The 24,640-nt window shown below is 33.9% G+C and overlaps 1 protein-coding gene across 2 annotated transcripts; it reads right to left on the bottom strand.

Moving 5' to 3' along the window:
- Positions 1-982: 982 nt before the first annotated feature.
- Positions 983-23,190, bottom strand: LOC126979414 (bifunctional coenzyme A synthase). Of its 2 annotated transcripts, none has more exons than XM_050828709.1 (10): positions 23,109-23,190; positions 22,603-22,772; positions 19,125-19,299; positions 17,746-17,925; positions 14,281-14,429; positions 10,401-10,598; positions 9,323-9,411; positions 8,566-8,731; positions 6,886-7,068; positions 983-3,736 (listed from the first exon to the last, which is right to left on the bottom strand). In XM_050828709.1, exons 2-10 carry the CDS (start codon positions 22,765-22,767, stop codon positions 3,539-3,541), a joined length of 1,503 nt encoding a protein of 500 aa, XP_050684666.1. In that variant the 5' UTR covers positions 22,768-22,772; positions 23,109-23,190; the 3' UTR covers positions 983-3,538. The 2 variants fall into 2 exon arrangements, with proteins under 2 accessions (XP_050684666.1, XP_050684664.1); XM_050828707.1 differs by lacking the exon at positions 23,109-23,190 and adding an exon at positions 22,921-23,096.
- Between the last annotated feature and the right edge of the window lie 1,450 nt (positions 23,191-24,640).

The raw sequence follows: 24,640 nt of genomic DNA on the forward strand, positions 1-24,640 counted from the left end.
ATAAAGAAATATATTGTTTTACACTATTTTCAATTTAAATTAATTAAAATTTATTTTCTATTTTTTAGTTGAATTTTATATAAAGCGTTCTTTTTTTTAGTTTTTTTTAAACTATTATGTATTTTTAATTTTTTAGTTAAATTTTTTAGATTGAATGTAGGGATTTTAATATCTGCGAATAAAAATATTTTAGTTAATTGGAAGATTCCAATTAAAAAATTAAAAATAATCCACTTAATTCAGCTAGCCGGAGATACCGAACTAGCTCTTATAATAAGTAGCTCAGTTAAATCACGAATTAATAATTTATAATGGAAACAGAATACTTAAACAGCGCCATCTTTTCGTAAATAAAAACATTACTTCATCATTACAGAATCATTTGTATACGCGTATATTCCATGATATCATTTCATAGTTGCCTTAAGATTTTATTAAAATGCTGCTAGATGGCGTGAAACACAAATTCACTGCCATCTATTCGCTTTTAAACGAATTAGATACTATAATTTTGTGGAACTGTCTTGACATGTCGCGCGGTTCCTTTGTAGTTTACAATAAATTACTAGATGGTGCTTATTAGTGATTTATTTATTCTAAAAGTATATAAATTGACAAAAATCTTATTTTGCATATTGAATAATGGAATAATCTTGCCAAATTAGTGTAATGTCATCGGTCCTCGATAAATCTACAAAGTTTGAACGAAATCTGGCCGTTTAAAGTAGGTCAAAATCGCGCCCAAAGAAGACGGTTACAAACATACAAACATACAGGTGAAGCTAATAAAAAAAAATAGCGTAGCAGCAGTTTTATAATACATCTGCAGTAAGAGCAGTATGTGTGTACACGGAGTTTCGTCTTAACTTTTATATTTGATCTGAGAAAATAAAGTATAACTTCGGATGCACGGAAATTACGTGTCAAAAGCTCCTTGACACGAGCGGCCAGCGTATATAATTATTAAATGAAAACACCGAAATTATAATAACATTTTAATTGGTAGTACAATGGCAAGATATTACTAACCAATGATTGTTTTAACAAATACTCTCAAGAGACCTAACAACATTGTTTAATATCTAGTAAAAAAAAGTAAAATTAAAAAGCCAACTAAATACCTTTTACTATTCCATTATACACCAATAACAAAAGTAATAATAAATTATAATATAACAATATTGTCCCTGTATTCGCTTAAGGTCTCTTCCCACTAATGCGTACTGTCCGTATTTTACTGATTGATACATGCGAAAATATTATCTAGTATATCCATCTGACAGTTTGTCATGAAGAATTTCTCAGGAACGCATGGAGTCACTGACCTGTATAAATACCACTGGACATGCTGTTCCATATGTTTGACAGCAAATTTTTTGTGCCTATTTGAAGCGCCACTCGCTCGTCCAGACAACTAATTTTGATGTATAATACAAATGGCTGCGAAGGAACGTACAATACTCTGAAGTATTTTTGCATTTTGAACTAATTTCGTTACTTTTCCGATTTATTTATACTTTAAGAATCAACGTAATGAAGTACACCTTTTTTTTGTAAATAGTTTCCCACCATCTATCGATGTTTGCTGAGGTTGTCATCACTAGTTTTAGTACCGCAATCTCTCGCTACATGGCCAACAGCGCCAAGATGGCGAATATCAAACAGGCACAAATGTACTTTGACAGCCGCCAGTCCAGTGGCATGCATGTGCCAGTGCATGGAGTAATCAACTAGGGCTACCAACCGTAGTTTATAATCTTTAACACTAATACAGTACGTTGAAAAACGCTTTTTAGATATCTTACTTTCTGGATCATGCGCATTAACATAATACAAATAATAAGTTTATTTGAATATAATGTACTTGTTTGTTATCCAAGTCATAACACTCGGCGTTTCCGAACGTAGTCACAATTCTATACTAATAAATGGACAGCAAGTTTTTCTTTGGTTATGCTCCAAGAACTACTGAACCGATCAGAATAATAGGTTTTGTATGATGTATAATGTTAGTGATTATTTATCCGGAACCTATATTTGTTTGAGTTATAAATACCTATATAAACGCAATACAAATAATTCAGTCAATAACATTTCATACAATGAGCGGGCGCGGGGTACTTAACTTATATGGCAAAACGTTTGCCGGCTCATCAATTATCATGTAATAGGTAAATATAGAGTCCATGTGACAAGTTATTGAAAATATATTCATTTATAAGAAATTAAATAAATGTGTGGGAATCTAGATTTATCTGCATCTACTGTACTCAATAACTCTTGTGTTTTTAATTATTAAGTTACATTTCCTTTTTTTTTACTTATTCGTGTATTTGCCGTTTGAGTATTTTTTTTGTATCACTTTACATATTGAATTGCTTTGCAAAACGATGAAGCTGAAAAATTTTGATTTAAAAGAGTGGCAATGAGTTTCTTGCCACTGCTTCTTATTAAAACTCAACCTTTTCCAAAGTGGTGGTAAATGTAGAAATAAAAGAAAACGTTTGACATTCATACATTCAATTGTCACTAATTCTCTTGATCTACATAATATAAAGTGATTTTGATTTTATTTTAAATTTTTTATGTGCAATTTAATATCCAAGTATTTGTTTAATTGGATGGAAAGAGTCACTTCATATTAGTTCATTTTTATGAAATCATACTGTGGCCTCCAGTAGCCTAAATCGGGCCGTGTTCTTTTTTTGATACCTCCATGGCACGGTAAACTGCTGTAGTGGGCACAGACCTTTATAATCACCATACCCTCTTTCTTATACAATATTATATCTTAATTTGTTTAATTATACATAACACAAAGTTCACTACACCTAATTAGTCACTTATGGGATATTTTTATCTTTGATAAGCTCAAAGGACAATAGGCAAGAGCGGTTCCACCCGACACTGCTGAGCTATTGACAAGACGATGTTTAATAGCTTCGAAGGACCTTTAGCGTGATATACGCTGCTTGACAATTAAGCTGTATTGGCTTTTTCTAAAGCTGGCAGAGAAAGTGCTTGGGCGTCTACATTGAGGCTTTAATTAAGGGAATTCATGTCTTTATTGAGATTTTTTATCCTTTCCACGACAATATACACCTAGGAGATTAATTGGGACCGCATTTTATCATTAGGCCATCACCAGAAAATCATTTTTATCGTCGAGTTCGCTATTTCAGCACCGTTATATCCGCTATAATGGCGGGTTAACTTATAGAAAGCATTATGAAGGGTTATCCTCTTAAGTGGCTATTTAAGTGAGTAAGAATTAAAACGTCAGTGTATTATAAGACTGGGCGTAAATATTGCTACAACTTAAAAACTTGATTTCCTATTGGTAAATTATGGTCAGTTATAGACGAGTGATGTAGTGAGTAAATTTCCCATGGTACCAGTGAGTAAATTAATACATTTCTGGCCAAAAAATGTAAGGCCATTAACGATAAGTGCCCTTTTTTATTTCTTGCCGACTATTCAACAATATGTACAAATTTTAATTATGATTTCATTGTTACTTCCTATAAATATGCCGCATTCAGTGTCTGTCGCTGAGGTATCGTTCCAGCTCGGTCCACACGCGGTCGATCTGTGCCTGTGTGTGCTCGTAGCTCCAGTACGGACTAAACACGACGTTCGCGATGGCCACTTGCTCCTGATTGGTCGGTTGCGCGGCGATGCGTTGTCTCGCTTGCTCTTCCGTCAGGCCATTTCGCTCTTGCAGTCGACGTACTGCCTGCAATCAGCGGTACATTCTAAAAAACTTATAATAGGGAATCATATTATTATGCCTGTCGGTTCTTTCTAAATATAATTAATTAAAAAAAAAGTGTGACAATTATTCTATTTAAGACTAACACCAATTTTTGAATTTTTGTCGACTTGTCTGTATGTAATCACATAACTTGTAAAGTCAAATAAATCAAATTTAAAATTCCAAATATCATAATTAGTAAGTTAGCCCTGTTTTGCCACACAGTATGTGAAACCTGACCACAAAACTCAGGTGGTCAGGTTTCACAGACTTCTTATACATCTCACCCATAAATGGGCGGCAGCAGTTGAGTTGATGTGCTGCAATTCTATTGACTTCCCGAGAGTTTATGCAAATGGATCACTAGCTTTTTGTCTGATCGGAGCATGAAGTTACAAACACATAAGGGCACTTAAATGTATACACTTTTATAATAAAGTCCCAGACACTTTTCAGGCATTATCTATAAATAAATTTAATTAAATGTTTTTTTTTTTTTCAAAATGGCTCTGTCGTAAATCCTATTACTCCACAGCTGAATATCTAAGTGATCGGACAGCCTGTGACTAGATTATGATAATTTTTGAACCACTGCTTCTATTGAGCAGTGTACTAATTTAAGCAAAGATTTGGAATATTTTCCAAAAAAAAATACAATAAGACAATAGGGGACTCCTCTAGCAGTGTAAAAACACAATGTAATATCACAAGTCATATCAAGTAATAATTGTAAAATTGCAAACCTGATGCACCAAAACATGCAAGGATTATTAGGTAAAGAACTTGAACTGAAGTTATTTATAAATCATAAAGATATACATATTTTATGTTTAACAGAGCACTGGCTCAGAAAATATGAGCTCATCTTTAACTTCAGTGGTCATCAGGTGGCAAGTGCGTTTAGCAGAGAAAAATCTCCACGTGGCGGCTCTCTTATTCTTGTAAGTAAATTATTTAAATTCAAAGAACGAGAAGATATTGTGGGCCTCTCTGTTGAACGTACAATTGAAATAGCCTGTGCAGAGCTCGAGCGTGACATTGTTGTAAGTATATACAGACTCCCAGATGCAATATATGAATTATTTGAAAGTGTATTGGAGGAGGTTTAATTATAATTATCTGAGTCTAAGAAGTATATCATGGTATGTGGTGATTTTAATATTAATTTATTAGAAAAATCCACGACCAGTATAAGATTCATATCTTTATTCAAATCATTTGATTTAACCAATATTTTCTTAGAGCCTACTAGAGTAACTGGCACCTCCAAAAGCTGTATTGATAACATATTTACCAATTATAAACTCATTTCATAATGCTTTATGGCATAAAGGGAACTGCGCTCGACCTTCTGATTTCATATATAAATAATAGAATTCAGAAGGTCGACGTGAATGGCAGGAGATCTCCAGGAACTCCTCTCAGTATGGGGGTACCACAAGGGTCTATTCTCGGACCGTTCCTCTTCCTTATCTATATAAATGATCTACCTAATCTTATAGAGAAAAAACGACATTTCACTGATTATCAAAGTGAAAAGAAACCAAGCTATGACGTTCCTCTTCCTTATCTATATAAATGATCTACCTAATCTTATAGAGAAAAAACGACATTTCACTGATTATCAAAGTGAAAAGAAACCAAGCTATGTATGACGAAGTGAACGATATTCTATCTGACATCGTGTACTGGTTTAGCGCTAATAACCTGTTGAAATAGCAAAAATACGAAATGTATAAAATTTACCGTACCAAATGTAAAAAATGTTAATGCAAGGGTTTTGTTAAACGGAGAGGTGATAAAATCGATGGAATCTGCTAAATTTCTTGGCATTACTCTGGATTCCAAATTACAATGGGGCCGCCATATTAAAGGATTGGCGAACAGACTTAGTTCTGCAGCATACGCGGTTAAAAAGATTAGACAATTAACTGACATAGATACGGCGCGAATTGTATACTTTAGTTACTTCCATAGTATTATGTCCTATGGTATATTGCTCTGGGGCAACGCTGCCAACATTAATACAATATTTGTGCTGCAGAAGAGGGCTATTCGTGCTATTTATAACCTAGGCCCTAAGGAATCATTGAGAGCAAAATTCAAAGAAATTAACATTTTGACTGTTGCTTCTCAATATATTCTTGATAATGTAATGTATGTTCATAGGCACATAAGTGATTTTGCCAGAAACTGTCATAACCATAATGTTAACACCAGGAACAGACATAAGCTTATAATGCCAACTACTCTACTAAGTCGAGTTAGCAAGTCTTGTCGGTCGATGTATATGATTTTACAACAGGATCCCAGAAAATTTTCAAAACAAAAGTATTACATTATTCAAAAGAATTGTTAAAAAACGTTTGTGTGGTAAAGGTTACTATAACATAAATGACTTTCTTAATGATACCACAGATTGGGAATGGAGCGACCGCTCTCAGTCTATTAAATAATAAGTTTAATTGTACAATGTTACTTGTTACTTTGTAAATGTTACTTTAATTGTAAAACATAATTTTGATGAAAAAAAAGCCCGCTGAGTTTGTTGTGCCCATTCTTCTCAGGCCTGAGGCATTCATTTTGGAATGGGTGGTAGTTTTTTGACTTTCAATAAGTGATTTCACATCCGATTTTGAATAAAAATATTTGAATTAGAATTTGAAAATTTATAGCGATAGAAATGACTGTACAATATTGTATATTTTTATTGAAAAGAGCGCAAAAAAAGAGTGCAGGGAGAGTTTCTTTATTCACTTCTTCTCTCTCAGAGCGCCATTTGTTTCCGAAGCGGTAGTAGTATCTAGTATATTAGAAATGAGATCCAAAAGAATTCTAAAGGAATCAATTTTGAGAAAATAATGCCTTTTTATGCCTTTTATCAATATAGTTGTAGTCAATACTTCAACTTAAAATGCTAGTGTTCCTCGCAAGGCTGTGTGCTATCCCATACACTGTTTTTTTTCGATATCAATGATATATTGCCATAGCTTGTATTGCCATACTCGGCATTGATATATCAAGCATCATTCAGTTCGCGGTCACTTGGAGATAACTTCAAGCTTAGAATATACTCACACATTAAAAACATATATATATAATATTGTGTACCCATGAATATTGTATCGTACCTCTTCAGGTGGTATGATGACAGACCAGAGCTGGTGGCAGTACTCGTACCACTTGGCTCTCACCATCACAGCCGCTTCCATCACAACTACTCTATGGCCCTGCTCTCCGAGCGCCCTTATCCTATTCTTAGCTTCGTTTATCACGGCTGGCCACACTATCTTATTTAACGTTTCCAATTGATTCTAGAAAAAAATATTATTATTGTAGTTAAGATGGGATTTACTTTGGATCAATATGCGACTATATCTGGCTTATTATTTAGTTTTTTATGGAATAGGAGGACAAACGAGCGTACGGGTCACCTGTTGTTAAGTGATCACCGCCGCCCACAATCTCTTGCAACACCAGAGGAATCACAGGAGCGTTGCCGGCCTTTAAGGAAGGTGTACGCGCTTTTTTTGAAGGTACCCATGTCGTATCGTCCCGGAAACACCGCACAAGGAAGCTCATTCCACAGCTTTGTAGTACGTGGAAGAAAGCTCCTTGAAAACTACACTGTGGAGGACCGCCACACATCCAGATGGTGAGGATGATATCCTAACTTGTGGCGTGTCGTGCGAAGGTGGAATCTATACTAATAAATAAAGAGCCTGTTTTTTGTTCGGTTATACTTCTAAAACTATTGACCCGATCTGAATAATGCTTATACCATAAGATGCAGCGTGTTTAAATATATGATAATATGTTGGTGATTACTTATCCGGAACCTATATTTTCTTGGCTTAGAAGTACCAATATATTGGCAATACAAATACTGACATGAACTGAGATGAGCGGGCATACCATAATATTAAGTAGCCCTAATTTATATGGCAAAATCTGATAATGCGGATCGAAATAAGCTAGGGTAATGAAGGGTAGGCTAATGATAGGGCAAAACTCTTTGTCATCAAGACAAAAGCCAGATTTTGTTGACAATAATTATTAATGTCATTCCATAAAAGTATCTGGTTTCAAATCAAATCAAATCATTCAAAATCAAATCAAATCAAATGTGCGTTTGTGCGTTTAAAAATAAGAAATTTATAATCCAGTTTAATTATTTCATATATCAAAGGGTATTTCTTTCCGTTATGTTATGTTACATAATTTGATTTTTAATAAATATAATTACTGAATTTATTTATTATGTTAATTGATTATTTTATTGTTAACTTAGGAAAGTTAGGGGAGTCTACCGCATTAATCAGGGGAATATATGTTATTGAGGTAAATACCAACAGAAATCAGGTCAAAATCGGAAATTTTACCCGAATCGTTTCCTTTTTTCATGGTGAGCAGTCTACAACTATGCGATTCATAAGATATTCCTTCATCATCATCATTTCAGCAGGAAGACGTCCACTGCTGGATATACCCAAAGATCACCATGACGATCGGTCCTGCGCTGCCCTCATCCAACCTATTCCGGCCATCATGATAAGATGGTCGGTCCATCTTGTGGGGGGCCTACCGACACTGCGTCTTCCAATACGTGGTCGACATTCGAGGACTTTACTGCCCCAACGGCCATCTGTCCGTCGAGCTATGTGCCATGTCTACTGCCACTTCAGTTTCACAACCATCTAGGCTATGTCCGTGACTTTGGTTCTCCTACGGATCTCCTCATTTCTGATTAGATCTCGCAGGGAAACCTTGAGTAAAGCCCTCGCCTAGAGCTAGTTAAGATGTGGTCATACCTTATCACTAAAGACGATTTGTCCCAGCCTGCTCCGGTCAACTTCACCAGATGACGTTATGATCTCATCACCAAACGTGTCAGCCAACGTTCTGTTGAGCGTCAAGCCGGGCCGGTACAGGTCGTGTGCTATCGTGTCACAGTTTATTGTTGCAGCGCCTTTTAGTCTAAAAATAATGACATGCCAAATTTAAAACTCATTAAGCTCATGAATTTCAGGTTTACATTGAGGTAATATGCATTGCAATGAATTGTTTTATAAAACGTTTGTATGGTAAACTGTTGCATAAAAACAGGTGACAATACGTGAATCGACATAACATTTTTCATGCGAGTGTACGGGCCACTTGATAGTATGTAATCACCACTGTCCATACTCTTCATTTATCACGAGGGTTGGCATCTTTTAGTTGTACCCATGTTGTATCATCCCGGAAACACTTCGCAACTTACTTAACTTTATCACAGTTGCATATCAACGATTGGTCGAAATGTTTTGTTAATAAATTCCGATGGTGACGGATAGACCTCGTTCTCAAATCCAAGATCCGTGAAGTGCGGATTGCATGTTTAGGCGTAGAATCCCTAGGCGTTGTGAAAGGGACAGGTCGCCATCATAGTGACGTTAGTTCCAGTCATCCACTTCAAAAAAATCATTAAATCCACAGCACAGTAGTATGTGAATAACCACAATCCTGGAAGTAACGGGCCATTAAAGTAAGCCGTATTAAGACCTTATCGTATTATATGTAACTCACTTTAACTTGTCAATAATGCTGCTTTTACCACTGGCAATACCGCCAGCCAATCCGATCACATAAGGCCAATCGGGAATATTAGGGTTCGCCTGAAATTGTAAAAAAAAGATATGTATAAAGCCACGTATTCACTAGTAAACATTATTAGTATTGTCAGTTGTTCACAGGATGTCGCCCGAGGAGGTAGTGATGCTCTCTGCTGCTTACATAATAATTCACAAGAGCATTAATCGAAAAAAAAAGAATAAAAGGTGGTGGTCCACACCTGTTGACTTTTGTTTATAAACTAGATGTTTCGTCTTGCTCTCCACTCGTAGTGTGGAGCATGGCAACACGTGTCATAAACAATGTTTCATCACCTATGTTTATTAACAAATGTTTACTAATGAATACGTGGCTTAAGTCGATGGAATATGTAGTCTATAAACATCTTTTTAATTGCGGCGGCGTCGTGTGGCGGGCTGTCTCCTTCCCTCAAATATTTGCGACGGGAATAATAGCTGGTCCATGCTACTGTGTAGAGGTACTTACAATTTCGATACCTACACGGGGAGTCACACAGGCCTGCATCTACATACAAAGCAATTCCGCATCAAATGGTCAAAGTTCCATCTGGATGCGAAAAGTCAAGTAGTTTTGGTATAAAAAAGGTCGGAATATGTAGAATACTTTAGAGATTGTAAATATACAGACAGATTATATTTGTACTGGAGTACCAGCCAACAGAATTTACACATGGGAAACTATCCAATAACTAATCACTATCCACATTTTACTACTTTGGAAGTAGCTCTCACGAAAACTATTCAGTTTAGAAAAAAATAATATTAGAAAGCTCATATCATTTTTGAAAACCTATCCATAGATCACCACACGTATGGGTTTAATGAAAAAAAAAATGAGTTTCTGTTCTACTTTATTGTTTTTCTATTTTTGTGTGAAAAATAGTTCTTATAGTTTTGGAAAAAATTGGCTGTGACATACACGGACAGACAGACAGACATGACGAATCTATAAGGGTTCCATTTTTTGCCATTTAGCTACGAAACCCTAAAAATCCTCTACAGTTATACTTTACCTGTGGTGGCCTCAAGAAAGTACCCAGCAATCTCATTCTCTGGTTACTCGAGCTCAGTTTAGCTTCTTCCTCAGCCGCCTTCCGCTCATCCTTCGCGAGACCGATTGTAAACACTTCTAATTCTTTCAAACCGTTCTCTTTCCTCTTATCATTGATCTTGCCCGCCGCACGGGCTGTTTCCTCACTTAAAACTAATAACTGAAAATGAGATGGAAGAAATATTCATATAATGGACACATAATATATATATATACTAGCTGACCCAGCAAACGTTGTATTACCGATATTAAAATCGCGATACAAAAGTAACTGTTGATCGTAGATGGGTGAAAATTTGAAGTTGTATGTATTTTTTAATGCTGAATCATAATCAAACAAATTTAAAAAAACATTTCGTGTGGACCACCCTTAACATTTAGGGGTATGAAAAATAGATGTTGGCCGATTCTCAGACCTACTCAATATGCTCACAAAATTTCATTCGGTCAAACCGTATCGGAGGAGTACGGGAACGAACATTGTGACACGAGAATTTTATATATATGTATATATATATATTATAACATTCGTAAATTGCAAAAAAAAAACGAACTAGGCGAAAAAACCTATAGGGCGAAATAGTAAGAATGGAATACAATATTTTCACCATAACTTAACATATTCCAACAACACTTGGTAAACATCATATAGCTGTATCAGTTCGTAAAGGAGGTTTGACATAGGCAGAAGAACTGGTAAGAACCTCCCAGCACATATTTTAAATCATATATATTGGATATAATAGGTACTATATAATTGAGGTACAGAACCTATACACTCTGCTATTACCTACTGTAGTAAGATTGCGCTCGTTAGGTACTTTGGGATATAAAATGTAAAGTCACGTTTTATTTATTTTTTTTTTATTTTAAATTAAATAAGTACACATTTAACTTATTAATATATCTTGCCAAACTTTAACAGTTTGTTGGCAAGTTAATGCGCTTAAAAAACAATTAATTATATGTACATACTTAACTACTACTTACTTTAATCTTAACTATTAGGACTTACAACTAAACATTATTGGAATTATTAATATTAGACAAAAGAAAAGATTTACCGTATAGCATTGTTGAATAACATTGAACAACATTCAGTGAGAGTTATTCAACAGCGCATTTTTCATCTTAAATTTAACTGCATTTTTATTTAGTTTGGGAACACTCCTCAGCCACGCTATCTCGTTGTATATGACTGGCACCACATATTCATTCATCTTTTGCCGTAGTAATTTTTAATCTTTGGAACCATTAACTTTCCCTCCCTCACGCTTCTGGAGTTATATTTATTTTTTATAGGGACTTTCAAACTATCATTAAAATAAAAATCTATTGCTATTTGGAATTTGGTTTTTATATCAACAGGTAGTATTTTAGTTAGTGAATATAGTTTTCTATAATCACCTTTAGAATTATTTTTATCTTTTTTGCTTACCAAATATTTAATAAATCTGGTTTGCGTTAGCACAGGAAATTCACAAGCTACGGCGCCATTCAAGGAAAAGCACAACAAAAATTCAACATAATGGAACGAATCACTGTTACTCGAAAGAAAACGTGACGTCACATGTCACATTGTTTTATCGATAGCGTTGATATTTGTGATAGTAGTATCCCTACTAATATTATAACTGTGAATGTAAGTTTGTTTGTTACGCTTTCATGCCAAAACAACCGAACCGATTTTGATAAAATTTTGTACTAAGACTTCTAGTTTTAAAGGTAGCTTATGTTTAAGCTACCTTTTATTGAAAAAATAAATAAATGCAGGGGTCGAAATAGGGGATGGCAGTTATAAACATTTGTTCGAGCATTTTTAAAACTTTGTCCTACATGGGGATAAAATAGGAGATTAAAGCTCATAGGGAAATACTATTAGAGATTGTCTACAAAGGACTGGGATATGGATATATAATCTTATATATACAATTCTCGTGTCACAATGTTCGTTCCCGTACTCCTCCGAAACGGCTTGACCGATTCTCATGAAATTTTGTGAGCATATTGAGTAGGTCTGAGAATCGTCCAACATCTATTTTTCATACCCCTAAACGTTAAGGGTGAAATTTATTTTGACATTTTTTTTTAAATTTGTTTGATTAAGAGTCAGCATTAAAAAATACATACATCTTCAAATTTTCACCCATCTACGATCAACAGTTACTTTTGTATCGCGATTTTAATATCGGCAATACAACGATCGCTGGGTCAGCTAGTATATATATATATATATATATATATATATATATATATATATATATATATATATATATATATATATATATATATATATATATATATATATATATATTTATATATATATATATATATATAGTATAAATAAATAAATAATGCGCTGTATAATATGAAGGGGGCTGCCAGCAGCGGAAAGAGCAGTTTGTACCTATGTGTATTATTTAAAAAGTATCCTTAATAATAAAAAAAATTGCCTACAGTAATTATTCAACGCGGACGAAGTCGCGGGTAAAAGCTAGGTTTTTAATAAACATAATTTCATTCTTTCCCCATATCGCGTCATTAAGTACTGTTAATAAAATGTTTTTTATGGATAATGCTCCAAGGCAATACCTACTTAATTTGAAATTGAGTTGTTCAAATTAAAAAATGGTCTAAAATTATTGTGACCCTTTAAATAGCAAAACAAACACACGTGACACACGTCAACGAAACATCATCTAAATGCAAAAATGACAGTGTTGGAACACTTCGTCAACGCTTTAAATATCATTTGGAAAATTACCAAGAGTATATTTAAATTTTTTGTTATACAAAGTGAATTTACTAAATTCATGCATAAATAAAATCCCTATCAAAATTTTACATCTACATCAGTTCGTAAAGAGGCTTGACGGAGACTTGCCAGAGTTCTGGAGGTCTACTCGCAAAATTGACAACGATATATTCGGAACGATACGACAATACTCCGAATATATCGCAATTATCCTACTCTAACAAATGTTCGAATTCCTTATCGTTTATCGTTACCATAGACTAATATTTTGATTTTTTTACGATGTTAGTGTGAATGAAATATGTTCAAACCTAAACATTATCTGTGCTATGTCGCTGTAAAGTGTCAAAAGTCAAAAGTCATAGTTTAGGCGCTAAGGACCATGCCAGACTTTGCACCACCAATTTGGTATCATTTACACATAATGTAAATGTTAACAAAATATATAATGAATATAATATGACCATTTAAAATTGAATAAATAATAAAAAAGCTGCGGATAATAAAATGTAAGAAAAAGTAACTCAACCCTTCTCGTCGACTTCCTATTTCTCAGGCGGCCATTTGCATTATTTCTACGCATAAACGATCAACAAAATGACTTTAATGACTTAGTAGTAAAAAAACCTGTTGAATAGTAAATCACATATAATTATTTCAATAATATTTATTAAGTATGTATATTGTATGGCAAATATATCTATACAACTTGAAACGATAATAGCATCAACAGCCTAGAAGGTGTCGTTGAGATTACCGTAAAAGTGACGTTTGATTATTAGTGAAATTCGAATATTCGTCTCTGACATTTTCAACTAAGAGTAGGGTTAGGACCGATAATATCGAATAATGTTTCGTTCGTTCAATCATCGTTTCGACATTGATTACGATGTAACCAAGAGTAGGATTCGACACGACTAATGCCACGATTTAGCGAATATCGATTTTAGGAGTAGGCCCCCTGATATCAATCTCGATATCTACTACACGCTTTACGCGAGCTATCTACACTGTAGGGAGCACTATCATCACCGGTCTAATAGCACAGGGCATCCCATCACTATTGTACTATAGAACGGATACTCACTTGTAATCTAGGATCATCTTTAGTCGGTCCATACATGTCACTTATAGGCACTACATTATACTCCAAATCAGGATCAATGTCTGTTAGAAAATCATAAACTGCTGCTATTCTTTCCTCTATCGGTTGAATTAGTTCCCACAAAGTTTTGGCTGAAATTAGATTTTTTGTTGATTTAAAAAAAATATACTGTATACAGGGTGTCCCAAAGTTATGGGACATAAAGGGAAAGTACCTTAAATATTATAGATAGAGTATTTTACTGAAAGAAGACTTGCGATAGAAGATTGGCGATTTGCGTAAGACAGGAGGGATCACATTTTGAGCATTTAATTAATTAATTTACAAAAAAATACTTACTTAATTGACTACTTTCTAATATGTACATATCATAAAAGTAGGGGTGGTTTTTTTTTACATTAAAGTCGGTTCGAGTCTCAGACGAGGCAAGTAATTTGTAGAAAATCTTTGAATGCAGAATTACTAACTTTTAAAAATAACATAAAATCTTCTTTCTGTAAAATACCCTATCTACGATATTTAAGGTACTTTCCCTTCATGTCCCATAACTTTGGGACATCCTGTATATAATAATATATATTATAAATTTTTATGTATACTTGGGCTAAAGATAATATTTGACTACTTTTGAATTAATTAACAAAAATGCACACGGACTATGTTGAAGAATATATATATCTCTAATATATAAAATTATCGTGTCATGGTGTTAAACATTGAACTCCTCCGAAACGGCTTGACCGATTCTCATGAAATTTTGAGTGCATATTGGGTAGGTCTGAGTATCGGACCACATTTATTTTTCATCCCCCCAAATGTGGTCAACACGATTTTTTTTTGACATTTTTTTTTAAATTTGTTTGATTATGAGTCAGCATTAAAAAATACATACAATTTCAAATTTTCACCCATCTACGATTAACAGTTACTTTTGTATCGCGATTTTAATATCGGCACCTGGGTCAGCTAGTATATATATACTAGCTGACCATGCAAACGTTGTTTTGCCATTAAATTTATTTTTAGTGCTCGACGGTTTTTCCTCCGACGTATTTTACAAATAGAACTACTATGAAAAAGTAATATATAGCATATATTATGACACTCACGAAAACTTCAATTTCTATTGTGAACAGAATTTTCAAAATCGGTTTAGTAGATCAAGAGATAAAGGCCGGCAACGCTCTTGTGATTCCTCTGTTGTTGCAAGAGAATGTGGGCGGCGGTGATCACTTAACACCAGGTGGCCTGTATGCTCTTTAGTCCGCCTTTTCTATAAAAAAAGATCTATAAAATTGTTATAATGATTTTAAATGAAAGAAAATAATTTTTTTTCGTCAATTTTTCAATGATTTTATATAATTCTGCGATTCGGGACGGAGGAAAATAAGTGTTCGAACAATATTGTGTATGTATTTGTACTAAGAATTTTTATGACGATTCCGAGTCCATTTATCGAGGAAGGCTATAGGCTATGTTTTTTTTTCAAAATTAGGGATCCGTAATAAAATTGCTATTTTGTAACACAAGGTGTAAAATCGAAAACATATATTTGCGTGCGCTGCAAAATCTATTGACAATAGAACAAAATGATGTACAGGCTATAATATAGGCAATATTTTACTACTTATAAAACTATCGCGTGAATTATACTTTATATGGCAAAACAACGTTTGCCGGGTCAGCTAGTTATAATATATAATCAACCTGAATGAAAACTCCTAAAAAGCAGTACACAAAAAACAATTATATCATCGTCGTAAACAAAAATTTTCATAAAACGAAATCTACTGGGCCAAACTATGTAAAAATTTTATGGGACCAAATGGCATGTATATAAAAATTACGTAAATTGTATCATAAATCTCAGAGTAATCGGTGTACACACATAAAAAAAATACGGATCGAATTGATAGCATCCTCTTTTTTGAAGTCGGTTAAAAATTGAATCATGTGACATATTGAACATCACTTGTGATATCAATCAAATTAATAAAAAATTCATAGGAACTAGCAGTCAACATCAAAAACTATCAATAGTGTGTAATTAAAACTTTACCACTTAGCACTTGTAAATTTAATTATAATACACATAGCATGTGTAATTTTGTATAAATATAAATATCCGGACGACCGAGAAGAATATACAAAACTTGAACAAAAAAATAGTAACAGGAAATCTGGATTCGAACCCGGGTCTTCTGCTTTCCGGATCACCCCATATATTATATAGATTCCATCTGAGCTATAGTCTTGTATATAATGGTGATATTTACCTTTGCATTCTAATATTATTGTAGCATTTTCGTATTAAAACACGGATAAAACTACATTCTTTAAAATTTAAACCTAGCTAGATCGATTTATCGCCCCCGAAACCCCCTATATACTAAATTTTATGAAAATCGTGGGAGCCGATTCCGAGATTCCAATTATATATATATACAAGAATTGCTCATTTAAAGATATAAGATTAAGTATCCTAGACAAGAAAATTTATTGAATTAGGCGTTACTTTGCGGAAATCCATAATTATACAAATGATTCAAGCTTTCTCCAGTGTTATTAATTCCGCCAATATTTGTTTTTAAAACAATTCGACACGTGTTTCGCCTCTACACGAGGCATCCTCAGGACGTGTTGCCTCGTCTGGCACGAGACATCTAGTCTACGTTACTACGTAAATTTTTGGGTCACCTGGTGTTAAGTGATCACCGCCGCCCACGTATGTATGTGTGCATATATTTTGGAGAGTAATTCTCTTGAGTCTACTTTTGTCAATTTTAAATGATATAATAAGAAACGTTACTTAACCGAGTGTGACAACTCACTCACATTCAATATTCAATTTTTTTCACTTTTGTTGGGCTCATTTATTTTATATCTTAGGCCTTTCGCTTGAGGGTGGAGTCGGTTGTAGTATATTAGAATAGGTACTTGTAAACTTATTCTGCGCAAAGATATTACTTTAAAATGTAACATTTTTTTTAAACATATAAGTTCCAAGATTATTTCTAAGTACACAAATAAAATTTGATTAGTGAGGGTTATCACTTTAAAAAGGTAAAACATTGTTTAGTTTTGAAAAAGCGACATCTCAAGTCAATTTCCTAATATGCAAATATTGGGGTTGAGCACGTTATCAACTGTAAAGTAGATCCTGTAGATGAAGCCACAACCTGAGAGTTGAACAAAGCAAACAAGATTTTACGACGATACGTCACTCGAACGGTTAGCTTAGTTGGCAGAGCACTAGCACGGAACGCCAGAGGTTGTGGGGTCAAGTCCCGCATCATTCATAAAATTTTGTTTTCAAATTTTATATGTGTATTTATCCAAGAAATGGGGTTATCAGTTTAAGATAACATAACAAATTGTTTATATTTCTAAGTATTCTTATGTGTCCATATATTAAAATATACTAATTCAGAAAAGAATATCTCTTACACTTAATCATATTTACATCGGTAACTCCAACAGTTACATGCTTCTTGGCCCTCAAAACAGATTGTGATAAGAGAATCTTATGTCCATTATGCAACCTGTCAAATGTTCCTCCCAAAACAACACAATCATATGAATTTACGTCTTGCTCATCAATTACACTCTCTACATTATCTTCACTTTCTGAAATCAATGATAAACATAATTATTACAAATTGTACTACTTTTTAATAGGCCTAAATAAATTATTTTAAAGGTTTTTTGATATATTGAATGAAATTATCAAATTAAATTTTTAACCAACATTTATGAATGATGACTCGTCCGAGCGCTCTTCCACTGAGCTGCAGTGGAGCCCAACCCGACAGGGACGCCGAGAGTTCGAACTTCGTGCCCCGCATCATTGTTAAATTTTGGCTAAATTTTATTTAACTAATAACAGAAGTGATATCACTTAAAAAATAACAAGTTAGGATATACAAACACGCCACAAGTTAGGCTATCATCCCCACCATCTGGATGTGTGGCGGTCCTCCACAGTGCGGTTTTCAAGGAGCTTTCTTCCACGTACTACAAAGCAGTGGAATGAGATTCCATGTGCGGTGTTTCTGGGACGATACGACATGGGTACCTTCAAAAAAAAGCGCGTACACCTTCCTTAAAGGCCGGCAACGCTCCTGTGATTGCTCTGGTGTTGCAAGAGATTTTGGGCGGCGGTGATCACTTAACAACAGGTACGCTCGTTTGTCCTCCTATTCCATAAAAATAAAAATAAAATGTTTTGATAGTATCAATGTAATGGTTGGTATGGAACTAATGAAAAAGACCTCAAATGGCAACCAGAACATTATAAATATATAGATTAATTTTTGAAGACGGATTAGACATCTCTTTATGTTTAGTCTTTAATTTAAAGGTCATTGAATAATCAGTTTTAAACATGAATGACATTATTAATGAATATTTAAATTTAATTAATTTAAAAATGGTTAAGTACTTAATAAATCATCCACATGTTTGGAGTTGACTTAAGTGTTAATTTTGCTAAGATTTGTGTCGCCTCTACATCACAGAGAAGAATCGAATATAAGAGAGAAAATCAAAATCACTTTATACATGTAGGTCACGGAAATGACACATACAAATATAAAAAAAACAAAAAATATTCTTATTGAATTTACTGCTACTTGATAAAGGGTTGAGCTAATGAGAAGAAGTAGTAAGAAACTCATTGACTCATAGACCAGTTATCAACATGTGTTGAAATGGTTAAAGAATTAATCTTGACAGAATTAACATTTAAGACATCTCAAAACATTGGATAATTATGGATTCCACAAAATTGCCTGACCATTATTCTACTTTAACAATTATTTACATACCAACACACTGTGTTTTTATGTGTTTCTTATTGATTTTCGTTCGAAGTGTATCCATTTTGCATGATAAGTCCATGTCAAATAGCAATAAATCTACATTATGGCTAGTCTTTATTTCTTGCTCTGTTATTGCTTTAAGCATAAATCTTACATCTAAATTTGGTCTTTGTACAGCCACCTGTTGATGTTAAAAGACAATTATTTCTTTATTATATTCACGGCAAGTACAAAAAGCATCAGATCATTTTAGTAGTTACTTCTGCTATGTGGTATAACTCAATAGCCACCTTTTTGGTGTGATAGGCCTATAGCAGACACACCTTTTGTGCTATCGAGTCTGCGGCAAACAAAAAGTCTGCATTGTGTACAAAATGTCTTTGGCAGAAGAGACTTATAACAGGCAATGGAAGTACAGATATAGTGATGTATTATTTCATACTTGAAATACAAAAAAAGAAGAAGAAATAGAGAATTTTGGATTCATTTCATTCTTTCAGAAAGATTATTGAAGGGGCCGTATCATAAACATTCAATTCTAAAAGTATATCCAAATAAGTTTTTCAAATTTTATAAAATGTCTGTTACTAAATTTAGCGAGCTGCTAATTATTTTGAAACCTGCTTTAAGAAGTTTAGATACACTGGCCTTCAAAAGTAAGTATCACACTTTTAAAATTGGGATAACGTTTTAAGTTCACAGGATATACTTTCGAAATAAAAAGGACCCCAAATAGAATTTAATTTTGTACATAAAAACTTTATAGTCGGTAACCTTCTTTTAAGAATTGGCTGAAAAAAACAAAACCATTCCTTTTTCAAAGTGGACGTTTCCAAATTACAATTTTACCATTCACATTTTTCTTTCTGTCTTAAATTTTTTTCAAGATCAATGGGTCATGTTTTAAACATTTATGCTAAAAAGCACATAACATTTATTTATCATGCCTCTTTCAGTTGAAGAATATGCTAGGATCATGGATTTTCTGGAACTAGGCATCAGTATGTGTCACACTGCAAGAATGGTGGGTGTGACGGTACGAACGGTCCAGAAGGTAAAGCAAAGGTACGAAGAGACTGGACACCATCTGAGGAGACCTTGTAATGGCAGACCCAGGTGTACCAGTGCCCGAGAAGATCGTTATATTATTTCCACTGTGTTAAGAAATCGCCACCAAAATGCAGTTGAAGTCCAGCAAGAGCTACTTCAGACCCGGAGGGACTACATTAGTGACAGTACAGTGAGAAGAAGACTTGCTGAAGCAAATTTGAAACCCCGAAGACCAGCGAGTGGCCCAAAACTCGAGAGACAGCATCAAGTAGCGAGACTGCGATACGCCCGTGAACACATGCAGTGGGATGAAGAAGAATGGTCAAGAATTTTGTTTGCAGATGAGTCTCGATTCTCATTTTACACTTCAGATGGAAGGCGAAGTGTTTACAGGCGACCTGGTGAGCGATACCTTCAAGCCTGCATCTCAGAAAGAGTCCAATACGGTGGAGGCAGTGTACATGTATGGGCTGGCATATCTTCAGAAGGTTGCACAGAGCTAGTAGCCTTAGAAAATGGCACCCTCACTGGGCAAAGATATGCTCAAGAGATTCTCAATGAGTATGCAGGGCCGTATTTAGCAAATATGGATAGTGGATCGATGCTGATGCATGATAATGCCCGGCCACACACGGCTCATATCGTACAAGAGTATATTAAGGAGGTCGGTATCAGCGTGATGGCTTGGCCATCAAGAAGTCCTGATCTCAACCCGATTGAACACGCCTGGGATGAGCTTGGGAGGAGCAGACCACCACCTACTACCCTCAGGGCACTAAAGCAGGCCCTGGTAGAAGAATGGGAGAATATTCCCCAACACTGGCTCCAAAACCTAGTGTTCAGTATGCCAAACCGACTCGAAGCTGTAATCAGAGCTCGAGGAGGCAATACCAGTTATTAAAAATTAAATAGCATGTAATACATTTTAATTGAATTTTTTTACACTAAACTAAAAATGTCTATTTTCATTATTTTATCTTTTTTAAGTTAAAAATGTTACTAATGTATAATTTTAGTTTCTAAGAATTAAAGCCTATAATTTTTGCAACAAAACATTTTTAATCTTAAATCTCTACCTTCTATAGTTAAGAAAAAAATTTAATTTGAAAAGTGTGATACTTACTTTTGCAGGCCAGTGTATAAAGCAATGGGAAATAAGAGATCATTTATTACGGTATGTTCTATGTTTTTCATAAAACAGATTGAAATTTATTTACATTATAATAAATACAAATTAGGAAATTAAATTTACTCTTTAGATGTTCATATTTAAGACCTTATGTTTATGTTTTTGTGAATCAATTCATCAGCTAACAATTCAAATATCAACCTATTTCAGAAAGAATCGCCACCCCTAATTAAGTGAGTGTTGACTATGTTAGCACGTACTGACGCGAATGTTATATTTTTTTGGCGCCTTTTTGTACGGCGCGGTGCGGCGCGGTCTGTCAGAATTATGAGGAAGTATTGTGTGTCAGACTATTTGCGCGTCATATGTGGTACTGCCTAATTATATGCCGGTAATAATTCTATATGTTTTATTATCACAGACTAAATTGTGTTACAACAGATTATCTGTCTGCAGGCCTGCCTTAGGGAAAATTTGTCAGGTTTTTTACAATGTGCATACTGCCACACTAATTCGACACCCTGGCGTTAGCTGGTCAGCTGAACTATTTGTATTATACTGCAGCTACCAAGCCTCTTGTAACTCCACACCAATGGACCAGAATTAAATAAATTTCAATATAAGTATAAGTAATTTCAAATTAAATACAATTTTTAAAACAAAAAAATATTTCTCTCAAATGTTTCATAAAAAATTAATGATATTTAATTGCACATTTGTATTTAATATGTTCATTATAACAATATTGTTTTTTCTACAAACATAAAATAGCATGAGGAATAAATTTTTATTAAAGATTTTTGTTTCATTGCCAAATTCAATTTCAAATTCATATGCCAAAGAAGAATAACTTCTTGCATGTATATAGAACACACATGAAAAGTTAAGCATTTGGTTGGTTAAAATTACAACATTCATTGTTACTACAATAGAACCTAGATGATGAGGGTGTTTCTTCATCCAGACTGGTCATTCTTATCTAATAACAAGTAAAATACATTTTACAAGTACTTTTAGAGATCATGGTACCATGAGATGTTTGTTTCTTCTGAATTTTAACAAAATGATGACCTAAGAAACAACTACCTGCTACATAGCATAATCTACTATACATATAACTGGAAGTATACCTCTACTATCTTATCAAGAACCTTGGCCTAACTGAAATGTTGACATTTGTAGAAAGTTCATCCATAGACATAATATTTAAAGCAGCACTGACATGTTTTTATAAATTTAGCTATTATATATATATTAAAATTATATACTAAAATCTCTTGTGAAAATGCATGTTCGGTTTTTTACCTTGGAATAGATATCCTCAATTTGTTTACTCAACACTGATATTGAGTTCTCCTTTTTGCCAAAATAATTTATATACAAAACATCTTTCACATATCTTATTGATTTTAAGCTTAAGTTATACGCCCTGCTTGCATTCGACACAAATAGAATGCCGTTACATGCCATTGGACCTGAAAAACAAAATAATTGTATTTCGTTATAAATAAATACGCATCAAAAAGGCACAGTAAGCAACCTACTAATTACTATGTATATTTTAAATTACAACAATCTTTAACATAAATATATTATTATTAAATTAACTGTAATGACAGATACCTGTGTGAAAATTTAATATTTTAAAATAAGATAAGGAGATTGATAAAAATACGACGGCAACTGCTAAAGCAATCAGAGGATTGTACATAGTTACTCAAACGAGGATGAACGATTATTATCAAATTATCAATGCTACAGTAGGCAGTAACTTCAATAATTTAACACAAAAGTATGGTAAAGTGACTCACAAAAACATTAAGAATTATGTGTTTATTTGTAGCGAGAGATTCGCGCGTATTTCAAAATTTAACAATAAATTAAATGATATATTTTTGATTTCATGATCAAAGTTGTATTCCAACATAAATGTGTAGATTAGAAATATTATACATAATTAGATATGGGAGAATCATCAATCGACTCAGAAGTTTTAAGTTATAACTATAAAATAACATAAAAATATTACCTTAAATAATAGTAGGCTAGTAGCTACTTGCTTAGCCTAGAAGGTACTAGACTAGTGACAAGTAACCATAGATATGAGTTACAATAAACTGCTTGTAACTCAAAACACTATTACTATAATAATAAGTATGATGATTCGTGGAGTAGAATAACGATAAAATTATCTTCTGGAAAATATTTTAAGTCCTTTATATTAATTATTATAAATGATTAATATTCGCAGTGATCATCACGTTGTATCAATCAGATAATTTATACCACTAGACAGGGCCGCGCCGACCCCCAACAGCACCTGTGTGCGAAACCTATGAATTGCCTCTTATTTTCTCGAATCTTCATGTTAAAACTTTTATTATTTGTTAATTTTGAACGAATTAAATATTCTCCAGTTTAACTAAATATCGACACGGGAGTGGGTCAGGGATTGGAAATAATACTCCGCTTATAGGAACGAGTCTTTATTTGCGTTCACTTTTTCTGAACTTGCACTTCGCCGGTCTGCCGCTGTTCCTCTTGTGGGCGGCGGTACCTTCAACGCGTCACACTGCACCGAACACTACTTCTCTTCTGTCTTCTTCTTCTTAGAACACTTCCACTTTTCACTACTTCTTCTTTTCTTCTTCTTCTTCTTTACACTTTCGAGTCAGAACTAGAACTGCCGTAGGCCACGATTAGTACGGCTTATACACCCCCGGATCCGTTCTATTTTCAAAATGATTCTCCCATTCCATCTTTAAATTTAAATTGTTCTAGAAAATTCTTTTAACTATTTTTATCCTGCTTACACATTTTCCATCCCTTTTTTTATGTTCGATTTGATCCTGAAGTTACTAGAAATTTCCTTTAACTTTACAAAACCCAAAAAAATCCATACACTGGTAGGTGTATCGAACCCGGGTCTACGTACGTACGAACGTCTAAAGTAAACACTTTTCCGCTGAGCTACGAGTATTGCTGACGGAGCTGTTGAAATTAACAATGTGTTGAAGTTTGACAACTCTCGTCATATACTTCAAAGGGTTGCTACGCAACAATATAATTAATACTTAGATAATATTTTCCTAAATAGGTAAAGGTCGCTTCCGCTTGCCAATTACTGCGAAAAATAAAATACGAATTTTACATACTTTATTTATGAAGTTATATCTAATTGTATACTTAGATATTCATTCGTTACGCGTCGTATATGTTCAGTCATTGAAAGATCGAATTTTCCTAACAGTTCAATACATTTTAAAAAATTACCTTAAGTTTCTTGCCGCTTCATCTCTCTCAGACCGTTATTTGTTTCCGAAGCGGTAGTAGTATCTAGTAT

This window comes from Leptidea sinapis, chromosome 3 (assembly GCF_905404315.1).
Source record: "Leptidea sinapis chromosome 3, ilLepSina1.1, whole genome shotgun sequence".
NCBI lineage: Eukaryota > Metazoa > Arthropoda > Insecta > Lepidoptera > Pieridae > Leptidea > Leptidea sinapis.